Source organism: Martes martes (genome assembly GCF_963455335.1).
Source record: "Martes martes genome assembly, chromosome: 11".
In the NCBI taxonomy this organism is placed as follows: domain Eukaryota; kingdom Metazoa; phylum Chordata; class Mammalia; order Carnivora; family Mustelidae; genus Martes; species Martes martes.
In genome coordinates, this window is record NC_137899.1 from 66,354,273 (window position 1) to 66,378,373 (window position 24,101).

At 36.3% G+C, this 24,101-nt stretch overlaps 1 protein-coding gene across 1 annotated transcript in view; it reads right to left on the reverse strand.

The window, feature by feature from the left end:
* The window catches only part of DPY19L2 (dpy-19 like 2), a gene marked incomplete at both ends in the record, with an annotated part of 86,897 nt that extends 64,316 nt beyond the window's left edge, over positions 1-22,581 (reverse strand). Inside the window, 6 exons of the mRNA XM_080819083.1 lie at positions 5,209-5,302; positions 8,029-8,149; positions 14,622-14,759; positions 16,595-16,682; positions 18,015-18,039; positions 22,206-22,581. Coding sequence (XP_080675209.1) covers positions 5,209-5,302; positions 8,029-8,149; positions 14,622-14,759; positions 16,595-16,682; positions 18,015-18,039; positions 22,206-22,581 — 842 coding nt within the window. The remainder of the gene's footprint in view (positions 1-5,208; positions 5,303-8,028; positions 8,150-14,621; positions 14,760-16,594; positions 16,683-18,014; positions 18,040-22,205) is intronic.
* Positions 22,582-24,101: the final 1,520 nt, after the last annotated feature.

The following is a 24,101-nucleotide window of genomic DNA, read 5'->3' on the forward strand; positions in this document are numbered from 1 at the left end:
ATAATTAATAAAATATAGTGTTTTACAAAATTACCTTAGAATTTAAAGTCACATTTAAATGCTATAGTACTAAACCATATAAAATACTGCCAAAATTTCAGAAGTACTCATGTAATGTTTTAATCTTGAATGTACAAGTATACAAAGTATACATATAAAGTAATCTGAATGTTATAATTTGTTCTATTTAAAAGGGGAACCCTCTTACATTGTTGGTGGGAATGCAAGTTGGTGCAGCCACTTTGGAACACAGTGTGGAGATTCCTTAAGAAATTGAAAATAGAGCTACCCTATGACACTCCAACTGCACTACTGGGTATTTACCCAAAGATATAGCTGTAGTGAAAAGAAGGGCCATCTGTATCCCAATGTTCATAGCAGCAATGGCCACAGTCACCAAACTGTGGAAAGAACCAAGATGCCCTTCCACGGACGAATGGATAAAGAAGATATGGTCCATACATACTATGGAGTGTTATGCATCCAACGGAAAGGATGAATACCCAACTTTTATATCAACATGGATGAGACTGGAGGAGATTATGCAGAGTGAAATAAGTCAAGCGGAGAAAGTCAATTATCATATGGTTTCACTTACTTGTGGAGCATAAGGAATAACATGGAGGACATTAGGAGAAGGAGAGGAGAAGTGAGTTGGGGGAAATTGGAGGGGGAGATGAACCATGAGAGACTGTGGACTCAGAAACAAACTGAGGGTTTTGGAGGGAAGGGGGGAAGGGGGATGGGTAAGCCTGGTGGTGGGTATTATGGGGGGCACATATTGCACGGAGCACTGAGTGTGGTGTATAAACAATGAATATTGGAACACTGAAGAAAGAAAAGAAAAGAAAAGAAAATGATTTCTTAAAGTTGCCTTTTCTTCATATGTTGTCCTCACTGTATCCACAGCTTTACACTTGGAAGACAATAAATATCCCATGAATGATGGAAGAACAGAGGAATGAGCTCAAAACAAGCAAAGCTAATGGGAAGTGATTTACCATTAATAGATTTTCACTAAAGGAAATTCAAAGGATGCCTTTGAAAAGGAAGAAATTGCAAGGAGGAAGGTGTTAGAAGCAGAACAACTGCAGCCTATAGAATGTAGGATCATGTGGATAGAAATCTAAGCAAGATTTGACAATATAAACAGCAATAATAGTGCCTGCTGTGGAAGGGTAATAGAGGCACTAAACTATGATAATAATTTTAAGATGTGAGGGGCTATTTTGAAGCAAATTGTCCTAAAATTCTTTGTACGGACCAGAAAATCAGTACAAATCAATCAATTGTGGACTTGATCAAATCAATCAATTTTGGACTTGATCGATAAAGTCAGGTATGCATGTTACCATTTTATCATTAACCACCAAAAGAATAGAAATGGGAAATTTCTATTCTTCTTTCCAGGTTAGCTCCAACAGGAGAGAGTGGCCAGAGTAAGAAATAAAAATTTACCCCCAATTTCTATTTCTTTTGTTTTTCATATGCCATCACTTTCAGTCTCTTCACAGTTTTGGCAACACTTTTATAACCAACATTTGTTATATCTACATATCCTTCTCAAATACTGGAGCCCAATAATGTATTGATATCATAGAACTGTGTAGCCAATTTAGAGAAGACCATCACCTCCTGAGGAGCTCTCCCAATGAAAAATATTAGTTAAAAAAATTTAGTCTTGTGTAACATTTTCGTATTTAAAAAAAGCATAATATGAACTAATTTCAAAAATAGAACATTTTAAAGCCTGCCAACATAATCTAAAAGTAATTCTTTTCCCTCAAAATGCTGATGAGTTTATATTTTCCTATAAGGCATACATAAGAAACTACGTAAAATTTTCTAGTTCCTAGAACAATTATGGAGTGAACATATTTGTAACTAAAAGCATAATTATCATTGGAATCGAAAACTGATCACACCCTGAGTCCCCATGTGACACCCCTTCAGGGAGCCCTATCCTGATTTTTGTGATTATTAACATAACCACATCTATACATATATAGACACTATGATTTAATCGTTCTTAAACTTTACACAAATGGAAGATGCATCTTTTAAGTTTGTGCTTACCTTCATCATTCAACACTATATTGTTAAGATTTGTCCATGTTGATATATGTAGCTATAGCTCACTTATTCTCAATATTGTGTAGTATTCCACTGTATTAACGAACTGTAATGTGTACATTTCTCTGTTGTTAGATATTTGAGTTGTTTCCAGTTTGCAGCTGTTACAAACTATGCTGTTATATTCTTGTACATACTTCCTGGTGTATATGTACAAAGTTTCTTAGGCATATGTATACTTACATATCTATATGTATTAGTTGGTACACAATGTTACATTAGTTTCAGGTATGCAACATAATGACTCAACATCTCTATACTTATGCTATGTTCCCAAGTGTAGGTACCACCTGTCACCACATAATGCTATTACAATGCTATGGACTACATTCCCTACGCTGTACCTTTCCTCCCTGTGACTTATTCAGTCCATAACTGGATGCCTGTATCTCTCACTCCCCCTCCCCTATTTTGCTCATCCCCACTCCTTTCCCCAGTGGCAACCACCAAGTTTGTTTCCTTTATTTATAAGTCTATAAACTTTAAATAGGAATTGCAGAGTTAGAAGATATCTACACCTTCAACTCTACTAAATTATGCACAGTTTTCCCAAAATAATTGTACTAATTTATATGTCCATCTGCCATGGATAAAAGTTCCTTTTGCCAATCTAGTACATATAAAATAGTATGTCGTGGTTTAAATTTGTGTTTTTCTGATAATTAGTGATGGTGGTCAACTTTACAAGTTTATTGGCAATTTGGAATTCTTCTGGTATATATCTGATCACGAATATTTTGTGCATTTTTCTATTGGATTGTCTGTCTTCTTAGTCTTTGTCTACCCTCTAGAATATATGTTCCATGAGGACAGAGATTATTTGTATTCCTGGCACCTAGAGTAGTGATTCTGGTCACAGTAAGCATTAAATAAATTAATTAAATCATTGAATTAATGACTGTAATGTCTGGATACCATGTTGGGTATATACTTTGCAATGTTTTCCCAGTCTGTGGCATATCTTTTCATTGTATAGTACCTTGAGGAACTTAAATTCTTCCTACCAAATTTATTAGGTTTTTTCTTCATGGCGAAACTTTTCTTAAGTTTTCTTAAGTTCAAAGGAATATTTTCTTATCTCAAGTTGCTGGTATTCTTCCATATAACATTCTAAGCATTTTATAATTTTGTCTTTTGTATTTTTTAATCTAACTAGAATTTAATTTTCATATAGTTCTAACTTCTCTTTGTTCCTTATGATCTTCCAATTATTCCAGCAGCATTTATTGAGAAGATGGTCTTTACCTACTGATGATGTGCAATATCCACTCTATTATATACCAAGTGTTTTTAAATGGGACAAGTGTTTCTGAGATCTGCTTTATTCCACTGATCTACTTGTCTAATCCCTATGCCACAATCACATTGCCTTATTTACATCAGTTTTATAATACAGAAATGATTACTAAAGCTAGTCCTCCTATCTTGTTCAGAATGTCTCCATTATTTTAAGCCCTTTGCATTTCTGAACAATTTTAAAATCGGTATTTACCAAGGCAAACAAAATTGGCAATGTATTGAATCTACAAATCAATTCAAATAACTCTCAACTTTTAAATATTGTCTTGCAATCCATGATTTATTTATAGTTATATCTCCATTTATTTAGATCTTCCCAAAATTCTCTCAATAAAGTTCTATAATTTTCCCAAAGAGGAAAAAGAGGTCATATATATTTCTTGTCAGATATTTATCAAAAACTTCATGCTTTCAATACTTTTCTAAAGGACATCCTTTTAAAATTTCACTTAAAAAACAAAGTATAGCTTTATAATGTCTGCATATTAATTTTTGTATTCAGTAACATTATAAATTCTTATTACTTTAATACTTTACCCATAGTTTCTTTTGAATTTTCTACATAAAATCATGTGATCTGCTTGTAAGGACAGACACTTGTTTCTTTTTTTCAAGTTTTCCAGTCTTTATACTTACTACTACTTTTTCTTGACTTACTGTGCTGGATAGGATACCTGGTACAATGTTGCAATGTCACAATTTTTTATTGGTACTATGCTAGTATTTTTATGCTGAAAACTTCCAAAAACAAGAAGTGTATATATACATTAATCTCTACATAGACATAAACCCTACGAAAACCCAATATGAAAACTCAATACTTACTGAAAGATTAGATCTAGATTTTTAACTTTAAATGTTGCGCAGTTCAAGAATAACATTATAAAGAAAGCTGATGATCAGTTAGGAATATATTCTGCTGTAAGAAACAAAACCTAACAAAAGTGGCTTAAATAACGTGGATGTTTATTATATCATTCAACAAGAAAATGAAAGGTCAGTGTCTGTTGGCACTGGTTCAGCAGCACAAGGACATTAGGGCAGACTTATGTTTATGGCCTTTCCCTCATGGTCACAAGATGACTGAAGCAGCTCAGGTATAACACACTTAAGTTTAAAAGCAGGAGACAGAGAAGGGGCAATGGAAATCTATCCTTTTGTGAGACAGACAAATGCTTTCCTAGGTGTAAACAAGAATGATTTCACCATATTTTTCACTGGAAAAACTAGCTCATATGCCTATCTCAAGAAGCAATGGAGAGTGGGAAGCAAAATATATGATTGTCGTAATTAACTTCAGCCTATCATCTGAGGCTGGACACATTGCTACCCCAAACCAAATTGTGGTACTATTAACAACAAAGACAGGCTATCAAATATAAGTGTCTGCAACAGTGATACCCATTTTCCTTTACTGCTTTAATTTTACATGTACAGACATTAAAATTAGAAATAACCTGACACTAATGCCAACCAAAGATTCCCCAACATTATAATAATTTTATATATGGTCTAGAAGTGTTCTTAGTAAAAACTTTGTTAAAGATTCTTAATTAGTTTTTTAAAAAATCCCCACAAAGGTAAGAGAGAGGCCTTTAAGATATTTTAGTGACAGCTCTAGTTTTGATTGCGTGAATTAGCTAAGTTTCTGAAAAAATAAATTTAGAAAATTTCCTATTAATCAATTAATCTCATAATTACCCTCATCATTTAATCAGAAAATGTCAGCCAGTCCTTATAAGCCCACTGAAATATCTCTTAATACAGTAATCTTACCTCAGGTATGCACCATATAAGAAGAACAGTCCCATCATTAATCCATTTAAAACAAAAATCACAGCAACATAAAAGCAAGCAGGGTCTCCCAATCCTTCAAAAAGACACAGATTATTCAGCATTTAATGAATAAAAGACTATAAAGCAATCGGGCATAATTATCTCAGTGCTTTGTAATCAAGGGTTCATGAACTTGCTGAAAACATTTGCTGTTCAGAGTGCTGAGCAGCACTCTATTTAATAGTTACACTAGTACTTTCCCCTTACCTAAGGTATTATTACACTGTAATGATTAGTTGGTGCTTCACTTTGTTTAGGTGATGCTATTGTTCAGTGTCTAGAACTCTCTGTGGAGTCACTGCATGCATTACAGGAGAAAACCCACTGCATTATTTTTATCCTTTACTAGGTTTTAGGATGAATAAGATATGGCCCCTGACGTCAAGGAGCACGGTTAGTCTACATGAGATGACCTAGTTATTTGATCCATTACTATGTATGGACAAACCTTAATTCTTTATATATCGCTTGTATAAACGTGTGTGTGTGTGTGTGTGTAAGGTGCTGTCCAACCATCACACCGAATTCTTAGAACAGATCTATGAGATTAGTTAGTAAGAAAATACTCTTATTACTGACTGAGATAACGGAACACAGAAAACTTAAATAGCTTGCCAAAAATTATTCAGGTGTAACTGATGGAGCCAAGATCTGAAGGCTGGCTTTTCTGATTCCTTCTACTTCTCTGACCACTCCTTTTCAGTCTGTAGTAATAACTTCATGACACCCCACCCCTCTTCCCTGTTGGATCACCTTAAGTTCTGTCATAGGCCCTCTTCTTTTCTCGGTCTACATATTCTCCTTAAAAAATTCTTTGAAAATATTTTTACTTATTTTATTTAAATTCAACAGTTAACACAGAGTGTATCATTATTTCAGTTGTAGAGTTCAGTAATTTATCAGTTGCATAAAACACCCAATGCTTATTACATCACGTGCCCTCATTAATGTCCATTACCCAGGTAACCCATCTCTTCTACGTCCCCTCCAGCAACCCTCAGTTAGTTTCCTATAGTCAAGAGTCTCTTAAGAGGCTTTGTCTCCCTCTCTGATTTTGTCTTATTTTATTTTTCTCTCTCTTCCCCTTCTGATACTCTTGTTTTGTTTCTAAAATTCTACAAATGAGTGAAACCATGTGATAAGATAGTCATTCTCTGATTGACTTATTTTGCTCAGCATAATACCCTCCAGTTCCATTCATGTTGATGGAAATGGTAAGATGTCATTCTTTTTGATAGCTGAGTAATATTTCATTGTATATATATATACTATATCTTCTTTATCCACTCATCTGTCAGTGGACACCTGGGTTCTTTCCATAGTTTGGCTATTGTGGACATTACTGCTATAAACATTGGGGTGCAGGTGCCCCTTTGGATCACAACATTTGTGTTTTTTGGGTAAATACCTAGTAGTGCAATTGCTGGGTCGGAGGGTAGCTCTATTTTCAACTTCTTAAGGAACACCCATACTGTCTTCCAGAGTGGCTGCACCAGCTTGCATTCTTACTAGCAGCGTAAAAAGGTTCCCCTTTCTCCACATCCTTGCCAACATTTGTTTCCTGACTTGTTAGTTCTAGCCACTCTCCACAATGTAGGGATAGAGGAAACATACCTCATTATCATAAAGGCCATATATGAAATGCTTTTCACAGAGAATATCATTCTCAATGGGGAAAACTGAGAGCTTTTCCCCTAAGGTCAGGAACACGATAGGGATGTCTACTCTCACCACTGCTGTTCAATATAGTACTAGAAGTCCTAGCCTCAGCAATCAGACAACAGAAGAAATAAAGGGCATCCAAATTGGCAAAGAAGAAGTAAAACTCTCTCTCTTCACAGATAACATACTTTATGGAGAAAACCCAAAAGACTCCATCCAAAAATTGCCAGGTCTCATACGAGAAACCTTAAGGAAATTCTTATACTTCCAAGGCTCCAATTATCATCTGTACACAGATGACTCCAGGTTTAGAGTCAGACCAGAACTTTCTTCTTTCTATATGTGTCCAGGTAGGTGGTCTCTTGACACCTCCACTTTGAGGTCTCCCAGGTACTTCAAACTACTGTAGCAATTCAAGCCTGCTACTTTTAAAATGTCTTTACCATTTGAAGAAACTCAATTACTTAAGCCAGAAACCAGAGTTACATGACTTCACCCTCATTCCCCTCTCTCAACAATTACCAAAACTTGTCAATTCTGCTTCTAAGTCCTGCAGTCAGCTGCTGAGAGCGTAACAGTCTCCCCTCTGTTATCACTGAACCCACCTTTGTCTTTTACTAATATCTTTTCCATATAACTGGCAAAATAATGTTTTGAAAATACTAACTTGTGAAAATTCCTCAATGAATGAGAAAATCTTTAGCCAGCAAGTGGCCTTTTCTTTTCTGACCCTCGCTTACATGCCCAGCATCATTTCACAACATTTTTCCCTCTTTCTCTCTCTGCACCCAAAAGTCTAGCCTTTTTTCAGTTTTCTCTCATCTTGGGACTTCTGAATATTCTTGTTCCTATTCTTTAGACACTTCTCCCTTACTGCTAACCTTAACAACCTCATTTTCTTAATAATATCCATCACAAGTATAACTACCAATCCTCTTCTTATGTAAACTCTATGAGGGTGAGGTCCGTGTCTACCTGGGTCAACCTGATCCCAACAGCAAATACTAACCTATCACTTTGTAACAACTTAATAAATATCATATATGTACATAAATACAATTAATGACAAAAAAAGCAACATTTTAGAAAGAAACATGCCTTCACAGCTTTGAACTTCATTTAAAGGTTCTACTCTGGTGACATTCCAGCAGGTCTTAGCTTCTAGCCCAAATAAATTCATTATTCCCACAAATATGCGATACCAGAAGGCTATAATCACCTACAAAGACAAAAACAAAAAGAGATGATGGAAGAAAAGATCCTATCTTCATAATAATTTTTCCAAAATACTATTTTATAATGGTTTCCTTTGACATTATAAATTTTGACAAGTTTATTTAAATCATTTCACTTGGAAACCCATCATTTAAAATACAAACACACACACACACACACACACACTAAACTAAAGTTGTATATTATTAATTAGTGAATTAGTGCACATCTACAAAAATTTGTTATCGTCACCATCTCTGCAATATATTCTTGTCATCAATTCTATAACATAAATAACAGTAGCTATAAAATAGGTAAATAGCATATAATTAAAACATGATGGTAATTAACAGGAAAATACAATGATTTATAGGAAAATTTCATAACATTTCATTTATTGAATTTATTTGCCTCACAGACTAAAAAATATAAAACCAACTGCATATGGAATAATAGCTCCTGTGCCCATTAAAACTTTGACCAAACAGGTTTAATTAACCAATTCTTCCCATTCTGCAAACCACTTTGTGAAGTTTAAAGAAAAGGGAAAAGAACAACCATAGAAAACTACAAACAAAATGCTCATGCCTAAGAGATTTGGGGAAAATTTATAGATTTGGGAAAAATAATGCAAGATCATTGGGAAAAGAATAAAAAATAAAATAAAAATAGAGTTCAAAGTGAAAGTGAAAACCACCCAGCGCTAACTATTTTTAATATATTGGTCATCATCCCTCCATTCTTCCCTTTGATATATAAAAAACACATAGCTAGATCTAGTTTTGAATAATATTATATAAGATGTTAATGTAATATACAACACCAAACATCATAAACATCTATCCATGAACAAAAAGTATAAATTTATTATTTTATCACTTTTATAAACTTGACCTTATACAAAAAATTGTAATATATATTCTTATGTATTTATCATCCATGTATAAAAACTTACCATATTAAATGTATGTTCTAAATCTAGAATTATATTCCTTTCTGGAAGTTAGCGTGATATAATAAGAAAGCACTGCTTTAAAGTCAGAATTGAACTCAAATTCTGACTCTGTTACCCTCTGACTCTTTGATATCCTCAAGGAAATCCTTCAACCTCTGAACCTTGGCCACCTCATTTCTAAAATGCTATTAACAATAACCATCTTGCAGGAGTGCTGGGGGATTAGAGCTTACATGCTGGAATATAGTTAAGCCTTAAATGCTTTGCCTTTTCAAAATATATTATTCTAAATTTAACTCTTTATTTTTGGGAAAAATTAATCTCCTTATGAACACAGAAAGTATGGACATTCATTTCAACACTGAAGTACCATATCAGTTGCAAGCATAACTAGATCTTCTCCATACTGTATCTATGCAATGTGAAATAAGAATGAATGATTCCTTCTTGCCTCATCCTTTATGATACTGTCTATTTATGTTATCATGATTACTTTTCCATAACATCAAGGAGATTGAAAACTGCTAATTATTCAGTATCTTTGAATAAGTAAAAAGAAAAAAAATTAGCTAATGTCTTGGAGAACATACTGTTAGGAATTAATGGGACAAGAAACAAGCATTTTACTAGATAAAGTCATAAAAATAGCCCTAAAACTAGTGTAATAAGCTAAATCCTCATCTTACATACATAGAATAAGTCAACATTAGCTAAAATTGAAGATTTGAGAAATCAGTTGTCTTTTAATTTTTGCACTTACACCAGAGTCCTACAGATAGTCATCACAGGAAACAAGAACAGAAGAGTGTCTCTGAAGTGTAAGCTGGGATATAAAGAAAGCTGGTGCAGAAAACAGCTTCCTTCATCTTAGATCTTAGGTGTATACGACACAGTTGTTACTACTGAAAATTACCTTGAAAAATACTTACAGAATAAAAAAAAGGGAAGACACCTGGGTGGCTCAGTCCTTTAAGCATCAGACTCTTGATTTCAGCTCAGGTCAGGATCTCAAGGTCATGAGATCGAGTCCCATGTCATGTTCCACACTGGGCACGGAGCCTGCTTAAGATTGTCTTTATCCCTCTCCCTCTATCCCTCCCCTGTCTTTTTTCCCTTTCTAAAAAACAGAAATAAAGGAAATTTAAATAAAGAAATCTGGGAAACCCCCAACTACTTGGAAATTAAGCAACATAATACCAAATATCCAATAGATCAAAGAGAAAAATCACATGGAAATTAGAAAATAACTTGAACAGAACAAAAATGAAAAGCAATATATAAATAGTTAAATAATATGAATTTCTGCTTTAGGGGAGATGGAGTAGACATACTTTCTGTTGTTTCTCCTGGAAATTATATGAATCAAACATAAGAAGACCCTGAAAGGTAGAGAGAAGGCAAACTACCTAAGGATCTTAGGACCCAAAGAACAACATGGTGATGCGTTTTCTGGACTTTACTTTTACTTCATTTTCTGAGATTTGGAGTTAAAGAGCCTGACAACCAGAAATACCAAACCAACCAGACACACACACACAAAAAAAACTGACAAAAGCCTGTTCTCTCTAACTAAAGGACCAGGAAAGTGGCAGCCTGGGAATACATAAAAATGTTATAGACAATAATCTCTCTCTTCACCCAAATACCACAGAAAACAACAAAAACCTATAAGGTCCCACCCCCACCAACAAAGGTTAAATTGGGAACCTAAACTTTAACCTTCTCTAAGCTTTTAACAAGTCATCTTAACTCACCCACTAAGATGTTGCAACAGAAAGCCAAGTAGGAAGCTCTCTATCTCCATAGTGTCAGTATAGACTATGTGAGGAGCTTGGACTTCTACCCCAACCAACAATAAGCCATTCTCTCCCCTTCCCAGTGTGGTAATGTCAGAGGAGGCCTAGTGAGGAGTTAGGGCTTTCATTATCACTCTGGGGTAACCAGGCTATCCACACAGTGGTGTCTGTAGAGATCAGAGTTGGTCAGAACTCTGATCCCATTCAAAAGTAATGAGGAATAAATACCTCTACCTTGGGATCAGCAGAGGCTGGGAGAGAAACCTGGACTTCAATACCCATCTGACAATAACTAGATGGCAGACATCCTCATTTCTTTGCTGGAGTGATGCCAAAGAAAGCCACTTAAAACTAAGGTTTAAATAAAACCAGTTTCATAAAATAATGTTCAAATGTCCATCAGCTGATGGACATTGATGTCCAATATGATGAAACTCACTCATTATATCAAGAACTATAAAAATTTCAAACTGAATGAAAAAAAAAAGAGATTCCAACAAAGAGATGACAAAAAATTAGAATAATTGCTCCAATTAGAAATTATGAATGTGCTGGAAACAAAAACTCAAAAAGTCTCAGGAAAGAAATAGAAGATACGAAAGAAACAAACAAATATTTCAGAACTGAAAAAATACTATAACCAAAACTAAAACTCAATGGATGGGCTTAACTGATGAATGAAGGGATAGAGGAAAATAATCCACGAACTCGCAGACAAAGCAATAGAATTTGCCCAGTCTGGGAAAGAGAGAAAAAACAGATTTGAGAAATAAATAAATAAATAAATAAAGTTCCCTAGGAACCTCTGGGACTATAAGAAAAGATTTAACATTTGTTCTCACTAAAGTCTTGGAAAGAGAAAAGAAGAAAGCTGAGCAAAACAAAAATAGGATAAAAACAAAGAAATCCACACCGAGACAAATCACATTTTTGAAAATGTTTAAACATCACATTCGTGAACACTTGTGAAAACAAAAAAAAAATTAATAAATCAGTGGGTAGATATATAAAATAGCAACAAGGAAGAAAAAAAATCTTACCTAAAGAAGAAAAACAATTCAACTGACAATAGATTTCACATCAGAGGCTGTGAAAAACCAGAGTGAAGTAGCATATTTATCAAATGCTAAAAGAGAAAAACTGTCAACCTAGAATCTTATATTCGGCAAATAAATAAATAAATAACCTTCAAGAATTAAAGGGAGTTTGACATAAAAGATGAAACAAAACTAGTAAAGTATGTTTCTAGCAGACTTAGCCAAAAGAATGGCTAAAGAAAATTCTCTAAACAGAACTGAAATTATAAAAGACAGCATCTTAGAACATAAGGAAGAAATTTTAAAAATGGATAAGATAAACCTCTTGAGGTTTTTTTTTCCAAAAATTTTATTTATTTATTTGACAGAGAGAGAGATCACAAGTAGACATAGAGGCAGGCAGAGAGAGAGGGGGAAGCAGGCTCCCCATTGAGCAGAGAGCCCAATGTGGGGCTCGATCCCAGGACCCTGAGATCATGACCTGAGCCAAAGGCAGAGGCTTAACCCACTGAGCCACCCAGGCATCCCGACTTCTTGAGTTTTTTAAAAATAAGTTTGAAGACTAAAAGAAATATCTTAGTACTGTCTGATGTGGTATTAAATGGATGTAGAGAAAATATTTAAGATGATTATATTATAAAAGGAGAAGGGTAAAGAGATGTACACTTGATCTTAGCCAAAAGGCCGAGAAGCGATGAGGGTAAAGAGATGTAAAGACAGGGGCACCTGGGTGGCTCAGTGGGTTAAGCCTCTGCCTTCGGCTCGGGTCATGATCCCAGAGTCCTGGGATCGAGCCCCACATCGGGCTCTCTGCTCAGCAGGGAGCCTGCTTCTCCCTTCCTATCTGCCTGCCTCTCTGCCTACTTGTGATTTCTCTCTCTGTCAAATAAAAAATTAAATAATTAAAAAAAAAAAAAGAGATGTAAAGACAGGTAAGGTTTCTGTACCTTACTTGAACTAGTAAAATGATAACAGCAGTAGACTGTAGTAGTTATGTAAAGTTATGCATAGGTAATATATCTAATACATAGCTACAACAACCACTAAAAATGCTACATAAAGAGATACATTCAAAAAGGATAGATAAAATACAATTTAAAAATCTTCAAATAACCCACAGGAAGGCAGAGAAAAGAAGAGAGAAATGAAAAACAAAAGACAGAAAAAATAAAAGACTGAAGCTGAAACAGATTAATAACAAAAGACTGAATAATAAAAGACTGAAGCTGAAACAGATTAATAATTACATTACATTACACATAAGATACATAATTATCTTATGTGTAAGTCATAAAACACAGCAAATAAAAATGTAATATAGACAGATTAAAAAACATGACTCAACTATGAAAAACAAGACTTCAAATATAATGATAAAGGCAGGTTGAAAATAGAAGGATGAAAAAAACATATCATGTACATATTAATCAAATGAAAAAAGTTTGTCACTATCAAAAAATTAGACTTCAAGGCAAACAAAATTATAAGCCAAAGGGGTAGGGTTATTATATATTGATAAAAATCTAACAAGAGGATGTAGCAATACTAAATGCACGTGTACTAAACACACTGTTATAAAATATATGAAGAATAACTGACAGACATAAAAGGAGAAATAGATGAATCCAGAACTACAGTTGGAGACTTTAGTATCCTTCTCCCAACAATGGATGGATTATCTAGACAGAAAATCAAAAGGATTGAGAAAATATCACCACCACTATCATTGCACAGGATCTAGTCAACATTTATAAAATACTTTACCCAATAACAACATAAAAGGGAGCTTTTTCAAGTGCTCACAGAATATGTCAAGATGAACCATATTCTGGGCCATAAAACAAACCTCAATAAATTTAAAAGAATCAAAATGATACAAAGTATATTTTCTAAACACAATGAATTTTTTAAAAGATTTTATTTATTTATTTGAGAGAGAGACAGTGAGAGAGAGCAGGAGAGGGGAGAATGTCAGAGAGAGAAGCAGACTCCTTGCTGAGCAGGGAGCCCGATACGGGACTTGATCCTGGGACTCCGAGATTATGACCTGAGCCGAAGGCAATCGCTTAACCAACTGAGCCACCCAGGCACCCGAAACACAATGAATTTAAGCCACTAATTAGTAACACAAAAATAAACAGGAAATCTCCCAATACTCGGAAACTAAAAAAAACCCACTTTTAAAAATCCATGAAGCAAGGGGTACCTAGTTGGTTCAGTTGATAGAGCATGGGACTCTTGATCTTGGGGTTGTGAGTTCAAGCCCTGCACTGAGTGTAGAGATTACTTAAAATTAAAAAAAAAAAAAAGTTTTAAAAAAAATCCATGAATCAAATAGAAAATCTCAAGGGAAATAAAAATATACACTAAATTGATTATTAATGAAATACAAAGTTTTCAAGTCCAGCATCTTAGAAGCTTATTAGTTGCAACTCCATCCTAACAAGTAAAAAGCTGAACAAACTGAAAAATGAGCAACTCTTCTTAGATTCCTTCCTTTGACTTTATGTAAGCAGTTTCTGGCATCTTTAAAATTTAAGAGGAATTTTTGATACTCTGCACAACTATAAGGACACATACAATCAATAAGCCTTAAAGGTTCCCTCCTTTTTATAACATCACTGTATTTACTATTTTTAGGATAAAAAAGGATCATTCTACAAATATTTTTCCCCAAATAGTACTCACCTCTGGATAAAGATGGAAGCGTTTCACTGTATTAATTACAAGGGGATATTCAGTAAGCCTGTCATTCATTATCATCCACAGTCCTTCTAAAAACGAAGGTGCTTCAATAATGGTCTTGAAGTAGGAATAATAAAGTCCCTTAAAAATGCACAAATTGTTGATGTAATTAAATATGAAAATTTTTGAACAATTTCTTCTGAATAAAAGGAAAAATCAATAATAAAACTTCCTATTTCTCCTTGCTACTGCATTGCCGGGCTCAAAAAAAGGCATGCCTTTTCAGGTTACCACTGTGCTAATCTTTCATATTTTCTGCATGTTTGAAAAAGAGTGGGAAGTATAGTTAAATGTTTTAAGGAGTTTTTCTGACCATGGCTTAAAACACGACTACAATATATTTTTAATTCCAGCACACCTGATTTTGCCACATTACGAGATGTCTAGAGGTTGAGATCTGATGAATTCTGGCATAAACAGAGATGCCTTCATGTCCTTGTGCAACTCTACATATAGATAGTTACTTTTTTTCTACATCTTAAGAAATAACATGCAATGATCATAAGCAAAAATGAGACAGAACTTAATGTTTGCAACTTACTTACTTCCTAGCTCCATCTAACAGCTCTGCACATGTCAAATGTTATGTCAAAATAAATGTCAATTGACTACTGTTGTTTAAGACAAAATACAGTCCTGAGAAAGGGATTAATTTAGTGTATTATTCCAGCACAGGAAATAATGACTTTATTAGGCCAGCCAAAGCGCTGTTCAGTTAAAGCTCAGAGATTAACGAAAGCATGTTGTTTTATATTACTTTCTTCATCAATTTCCTGCTTTTCTTTCTAAAATCGAAAAGCAAATAAAGGGCCACACTGTTTGTAATACATGCTCCCAAAAACATTAAAATAATCTTTAACTCTACACTCATGCATGCCTATACAACTACTTCGTTATTAACAGATGAAGCAATGCCAGGCTACTAAGTTGAAGTTCTGTTTTCGCTCATGTCTGAAAGAGCACTCCTCAGAGTTTTGATTGGTAAAATATGAGTTCACATAAGGATTGTTCCTTTTGGCTTAGAAGGGCAAGACAATACTACAACTAAAGGATATTTAATATGCATAAGCCACTATTTAGAGAAATAAGAAATACACAGATATGTTTTTATTAATAACATCTATTGTTTTTGTGCCAAGTACTGTGTTAATGTGCTTCATTCATTATCTCCCTTCATAGTCAATAAAATCTTGTAAAGCTGGCATTATTTCTAGACAACAGATGAGATTACTGAGGATCAGAGGTTAACTGCCTAGCCATCACATAAGGAAGCAGAGACCTGCTATCTGAATCTAATTATCTGTCATCAATGCCCAGACTCTGCCACAACTACACAATTTATTTAAGAATATCTTATATCCTCTTCTGGGAAATAACACCTACAAAACACTAAAAATTTAAATACCATGTAAATGCTCATGTATTCATTTTTTCAAAGGATTAAGTGGGAGGATATTAGGGTAAGATCTAAAAAGCCGTGGTTAAGTTACCTCCATTAGACAAATCTGCAGAGACAGAAAGCAGAACAGATGTTACAAGGAGCTGGGGAGAGAGTTAGTGTTTAATGGGTATAGTTTCTGTTCGGGGTAATAAAAAAGTTCTGGAGATGAATGGTGGTGAGGCAAGCAATTTCTGATAACATTCGGTATCCCTGTATCACTTCTTAAATGTTGTCTTTGCTCTCCTTCTTCCCCAGCTATTCTAATTGATCTTTTTTATATTTAAAAGAGTCTGCATTAGAAAAGTAGGGTAATGAGGTAAGTAAAAGAATCCCAAAACATTTTTTATTTACGTAATAAACCTAGGTTATAGCTTGAGAAACACTGCAACAAAAATCCATTTCAGTTCCTAATAAATGTCTACCTTATAGTCTTACTATTGTTAAACTACAAATTAATTTATTATAAGAAACTAACCATTTCAGTTCGAAAAGTCATCTCCCGTTCTAAAGATGATAGGTGGGAAAAATGACGATCATTTTCAAAAAGTGTTACTAAATGTATCCTAGAAAAAAAATGAAGCACCATATTCTAAGAATAAGAACATTTCAAAACCAATACTAAACTAGTTAACTAAGTATTAAAGTACAAAAACCATAAAGGAAAAAGAATAAATTTTATAATAAATGAGATAATTTTATAATTTTCTTAGTAATTTTGTATTTTTAGGCGTTTATAATTTAGTGTAGCACATAGCTGAAATTCCTTAACTTCTTGGTTCTTAATTATAATTGTTTATCCAAACTCCTGTGGTTTCTCTGTCCCCTTCCACTCCATGCCTCTAAGTCAGAACAGAGGCAAGTTTTTAAGTTTCACAAGTGATCCTATTTTAACAGGTTTGAGAAATGTCTCTGTCACTGTTGAAAAACATTTGGAACATAACTTTAAACAAAATTACTTTAGATTAAAGCAGTTTAAAAATAAGTAGAATACCATGTAAGGGATCAACTTGCAAGTGCCAAAGGACAAAGAACTATACTTTAAGATATTTGATTAGTCCAACTCAAGAAAAAGCAGTAGGCAGTAAAAATGTGAGCATATGCGATAAATAAAAATAGTCAGCAATTATGCTACCCTAAATTTAAATAGTAAGTGTTTCCCAATAAATAGAAAACAAAATTCCAAATATCAACCCTGTCTTCCACTCACCTTGATTCACATGTGAGATGTATGTCAGGGTACCAACAGCTTTAGGAAGTATTTCTTCCCAGTACAGCCTTAGTTCTAAAATCAAAATCTCCCTGCAGACTAAATGGCCAGAACAGCACTGTCCCAAAAGGATATAAACACACACTTCCCAAAAGTAAAAATTCCTGAGCTCAGGTAGAAATTAAAATACGTCAGAGGAAAAATATTATTTTACTTATAATTTTTACAGGCAGATGACTTGTGTAAAGTAAGGTACATTATACACACACTGAAAGGCTCATTTAATCTGTATTACTACAGCCCAGTCTTTATTTTCATTTCTACCTGATTTCTAATTGACAAGTGTTACCTCTAAGCTTATGTCACTAAGAACACATAATTACTGTAAAATAAGAGTTTAAGATGAAATAAACATGCAAAGTACACTAGGAAAAGCTAGAGATTAAAGAAATAAAGTAGTGAATTCTTCGGTAACAGAAAAATATTTTAATTCCTAAGTGCTATTCCTCTAACACATCCATTTCGTAAATTTTGCTACACATACTTTTAAAAAAAAAAATACGTGTAAACTGGTGCACAAACACATTCTACACACATAGCAAGTGGCTATTGTTTTACTCTACGCAAACAGTGATGTCAATTTTTAATCCAAATGTTTTTATTTATTTAAAACTGAAACAAATCTTACCAGTGCAAAACTCCCACAAAGGCAGCTGGAAAAACAAAAACCAAAAGTCATTAAAAGCTGCTTTATTATAATATACCTTTAAAACAACTATTTCAAATGCACTCCGTTATATTCCTGAAGAGCAGACACAAGAAGATGGCTAAGTAATTCTATCTATATAAAATAGGAAAAATTTACAAACTGACATAAAACAAATTTTGAGTAGTGCCTTCCCTCTTCTGGGGGAGGAGGAGTTCAAGGAGCAAAGGGAAGTTTGGAAGACGATGTTGCATTTACATAACTTGCAAAAAAATGTGGTGAAATCATTAATGATTTTGACCTTTTGGGGGGATTTTCAGTTTATTCTCTTTTCTCCCTCTTATTCTCTATTTCTTTATGTAAATTTTTTAAAACAAGCACATATATATACATGGTGCTCAGCTCAGTCCTTTCAGAAGTGACTCTAGCCTACAGGAGCCACTCTAAACCATCTTTCCCAGGGCTCTTCAGAAATTGTTAAATTCAGGGAATCACTTCCTCAGCAGCACACCTCAAAGTCTCTATGGAGTTTTGATTGCTCCCAGCCTAGTGGCCTGGGAGATTCATCTAGAGTTGCCCAGCCTGCACCCTATGCATGAGGCTTTATCACAGGGTGTGGAGATGGGTCAAACAGAATCACTATTGTGGGTATGGGTTTCTGAGGAACTCCTAACACTGTCTGTTCCCTTTGCTGGCTGGGATGCTGCTTGTTTTCAAGGATACCATACAACTGGGAGGGGCACAGGATAAGGCCAGATTAAAATGCCACAAACCCTGCTACAATTGCAGTAGTGTTTTTGAATACATGCTCTTTAGAGTAAACCTTTGGTTAATTTATAAAGTTTTGAAAAGTTGATTCTGACAATTTTCCAAATATTTTGGTCACTATCATGGAGGAATGAATCTACTCAGCTATTCCTAAAGTCCTGCCTCCCCTCCAAGATTTTATAATAGTACTTCTTACGAATGTCCCAAATATACTTGGCAAGTCATTCTAACAAATCACTAACTTTAGCCTCTCAAAAATTCAAGAAATTATCTTGACTAACAAAATAAATGTGAATCGATAAAGAAATTAATAACAAACCATAACTTCGAAAAAAAAATTCCCAATCATGCTTCTCCAGCTCTTGTTCTCCATATTCCTAACCATCCTGGGCTCATTCCTACCACTCTTCAATACTTCTCAGAAGACCATGATCAGCAAACTACAGCCCATGGTCTGTTTCTGTACTGCCCACAAGCTAAAAATGCTTGTCACAATTTTAAAGGGTTGTACAAAAATGGAAGAAGAAGAAGAAGAAGCAATGGAGACCATATGTGGCCTGTGAAGCCTAAAATATTTACTACCTGGCTCTTTCTAGAAAAAATACATACTCACTACATATGTTAGCTCTTTCTAATATGTAACATACCCTGAACCACTTTGAAATTAGACCTATACCTTCTTTCTCAAATTGAAACAGATGCCTTTTTGATAAGGCTTCATAAGCTTTAAGATACATATGCTATCCTATTTCAACCATATTTCTGTTCTCATTCTTACTCTCTAGACAATCACATGTATTGGCAAAAACTCTTAAAAATGATGTTAAAGGGAAAAGATGAAATATCCTACTAAATCCATCTAGCCTTCCATATATCCTCAAAATACTCTTGTGTCTTTCATTCCCTCCCCGACTCCATATTCCACACCTGAAAAAATGATAAAGTGTAATGATTACAATATTCCAAATGCACGAAGTGCTTATCACAGCCTCTTCCAAAGATGTGATAAAAAGCATGTCTCCTGATGCCTGTATCCTGTCAATCTCACCTCTGAAAGGGACCTATCCTCATAGTTCATTGAAACAGAGATCATCTGATGCAAGTTCTCCCAACTTTTCTTATATCCACTTTTAACATTTCTCTACATATTAGTCCTTGTTTTTCTATTCTCTACCATCTCAGCCAAGGAAGTATCTCTTCTCTTTTCCAGTTAGCTTCTCAAATTTGTGTCTCTAATTCCATCCTTCTCAAATATTCCAAGACTTGGCTCCATCAACTATTTCCTTTCTTGGAACCTAATCTCACCCTCTCCCCAAGATCCTTCTCTACAGCCTTCAATTCCCCTAAGCCTTAAAACATTTCCATTGATCTAAAAGCCCTTCAAACTATGACATATTCTGTCCCCCCCCCATTTGCTGATGAGATTCTTAGCCAGCTTCTTTCTTCTAAGTTCCAATAACTTAAAAAAAAAAAAAAAAGACCAATGACATTTTAGTTAGCAACATCAATGGCCTCTTTAAAGTCTTATGTCTTTCAAACCTCGCTGTAGGATCTTGGATTTCTTCATCTTTTATTACACCAACTCTTCCAGTTCTTCCATGCTTCTGACCATTCTATTTTAAATACCTTTCTGCCTTTTCCTTTTCCTCTCATCTCTTAAAACTAAGTATAAGGGGTTTTCCCAAATATCTCTGTTTTGCCCACTTTTCTTTCATAGGGAGTATCAATCTTCAAGTTTCAATCCACTTCTACATGGATAATTCCCGAATCTACAGTCCTCGCTGCTCAACTTTCTCTTTTCTTCCACCTCACCACCTACCCAGTCCTCACAAGATGCTTCCATTGCCTCTCACCTCTGTCCTCACTTCTCCATTCCTGTTGTTAACTATTCTCATGAAAACCACTATTGCCTGGATTCGAGTATTCAATTATTTCTTTCTGCTTCTTTTTTCCATCCATCTCCAGTCTATTTTACAAACCACTGTTAGGTTAATGATGTTACTCTATTTAAAAATTATTCAATGTTAACATTGTGAATGTGCCAAATGCCACAGAATTATTCAGTTTAAAACGGTTAATTCTATATGATGTGCATTTTATCTCCTTAAATTTTTTTTCTTAAAAAATCAATCAGTGCTTCCTACAGAATTAATTTCAAATTCCTTAAATGAAGTTTTGAAGTAGACTTTTCACTGCTGGTCCCCGCCAACCTTTTGAACTGCCTTTCCACTTCCTCCTCCTTTTGTATCTTTCCTTTCCACCTTACTTTACCTTCAGGTTTTCTGACTACTTTGACTTCAATTATGCCATTCTACTGGCCTCTAATACTTGTTCTCTGCCTCACACATCCAAATGTTAGCCTTAATGTCACAATTCTAATCCCACCTTTTCCTAAAAGTCTTCTCTGTTCTCAATTCCCACCTCCCATCCTAAAGTACTAGTTTGCTCTTCTGAACTCTCTTAGCACTTAATACACTGGGTCATTATTTCACACAGCACTCACTGAGCACTGCCTTCAGTGTGCCAGACATGGGTGCTCAGGACCTTGTGTTTGGGACGGCAAAATGGGCTGGTATCAAGAGCATTCTAATTTTGGATGTGGGATGTTATCTATTGCCTTAGTTAGACACCTGATAAAATGTAAGTGTGAATTCCCATCTATTAGTCCTCTGGTACTTGTAACACCCCAAATGTGGAGACTCCTTCTTCTTTAACATCAGCAGTCAACTTACGATGAAAAGAAATCACAACAACTTACATTAGTAGACATTTCTCTATGTTTCAATGTCTATCAGTAGCCAGTCTGATCAAGGACTAGGTTCAAATTTGATTCTAATGAAACAGCAACAACATTTAAATTGACTCAAAGCAACAGAAAAGGAAGAATGTAAATGAAGAAAAGTCTTTCAAGCGCTTAAACTAGAAGAAAAGTCCCCATATCTAGGCAGTGAGGTTCCACAGCAAAATGAAAGTAAATGAGTACTGACATGAGACAATAAATTGCCTGACATGAGACAATATATGTCTGATTTGACCTTATTTCCACTATTAAAGATTCTCAACTAATTAAGCAACACTTTATTTTGCTTTATTTAAGATACAAACAGAGCATAGGTGCCCACAATTATTAAACCTGCGATAAATGGTTGCCCTGACTAAAATGACATTTTGTTGGTGACAAAGGGGTGATCACTATACCCCAAAACCCTGGAAAATGTTTTAAAACAAGAGCAAAGGGAGCTGCAACTCTTGTCCGAGATTTTCTCGGAGCTTGGACATTGTCATTAGGACGGCTAAGCTTGTTTGTTGAACTGATCTTTAAGACTCACCGAAACCACCTGACACCCGAGGCTCAGAGGGCACCCTGCGGCCTTGCCACGGCCTCTCCCGGCCCGTTCTGCTCACCTATGCCCAGAGAGGTCCTGCTGTTGACCTGCCGTCTCCGCAACTGCTGCACCTTGTCGCGGAGCTGCTCCAGCAAACAGTTGAGGAACTGGAAGCGGCCGAGAAGGAGGGTCTTTGCGACCACCTCAATTTGCATGCAATTCTGCGCGTTCGGATTTCGGGTCCTCCGCGGCGAGTAGTCCCGGGCGCCCCCCGGCAGGTTCCCCCCGCCTACAGGCAACGGAGGCTGCGGCTTTTCCACCTGCGCCTGCGGCTCCTCCATCTCCGGCTCCCCGGCTCCCGTGGCCCGGCGCCGCCGCCTGGACTGCATGGCGCGGGAGGAGTGCACCGGCTCTGAAGCCGCTTCTTTGAGCTTACTCCTCGTCTGCCCGACCATTTTCTCATAGTCCCCGTTCGGATGGAGCTGGGTCTCTCTGGCGTGAGCCCCGCCCCGTCGGGCGAGGTCCGTAGAGCCCTAGTTCGGCTCACAGCCTCAACGACTTGTCGCGGCCGCCGTTGCGGGTCGCCCGGTAGTCATGACGACCGGGAAAGTTGAAGGGCGGGGCGTGAGATCCCGGCGGCCCTGCGCTGCTCGTGCGTCCTCCACGCGCCCCGCGCACCGTCTCGGCGCGCAGGCCACGCGCACGGCCTTAGGGCTCTGCGTCACGTGCATCCCCCCCAGGCGCACCGTCCGCCGCGTGGCGCCGGCGCACTGGCCCACACAAATCCCGCGCGCATCCTCGCGCGCCCGAAGCCTTGTGCCCGGCTGGGCTGCGGGGTCTGAACCGCTGTGGGGGAGGTCGGAGGAACTCTCTTCGATTTCTTTCTTTTTTTTTTCGAGTACAGGCTTAGCCTTTTTATGTTTACCAAAAGGTCATTTCAAAACGTCTGGAAGTAATTAAAAGGTAAGAGATCTTAGTTTAAAGAAAGAGCCATAGAAAGCGAGGGAAGAAAGGGGTGCGCCTCCCACTTTGGGATCATCTTTCTCCCTGCCCTAAACAACTTGCATTGGACTTTGAGTTTCTCCTACATAGTGGGATTGGCCCAAGGCCATAGGCAACATGTGGCAGAACAGGCCAAGCCAGGTGAGTCTAACCTCAAGGCCCGGGGTTGGCACAACAGCTGGCTGATACCGGCTTTCCCCTGGGAGGACGGCGTTTATAAATCCGTTCTTGAAGTATGTGGGCCTTGAAATTGAAAGTTATTTTATCAGGAAAAAAAAGTGTGTTTATTAAGAAATAGCAGAGAAATGCAATTCAGGACATGGGCAAAATGATAGGCAAGTACAACAAAGGAGAGGAACTTTCGAGAAGGAGCCAGTTGGGAGGGGTTATTTTGAACAAAAATCCACTGGACAACATTAAGAGTGCACGGTGATGAGGACTTCTCATTGGAGGAGTTGCCGGCTTAGCGAAGTTCTTGCCAGAGATAAAATTTACACCTTTTCCTGTTAGGGCTTTTAACGGATGATTCTTTGTAGTTGTTGAGTCTTCCGTTCGGGATCTGTAGTTCACCTCCACTGGCATAGTGAGGGAGCTCCCCCTTCTGGCCTATAGACTCCATTTGAAATGAGGTTTCCTTTTATTAATTTTCACAAGTGAAATTATGTGTGCCGAGAATGTTGCCAAGACAGAATTCCTTGAGCATAGAATCATTGTGCTCAGTGCTCTCACCTTCCTAAACCAGACCCTACCAAGCCCCACAATCACTACATAGCCATACATGATGCCATAGCAGCTGGCAAAGCTTTATGGACAGAGTTCATTGATATTTTCCATGTCCTCTAGCACCACTGGAGTCCACACTGTTTCACTTCTCATTTGTTTTGAACTCCCTAACCCCCACCTCCCCCATCTAATAATCTGTGGCTCATTATGGTCAGATTAATTTTCCTGATACAACATCTCTCAGAAATGT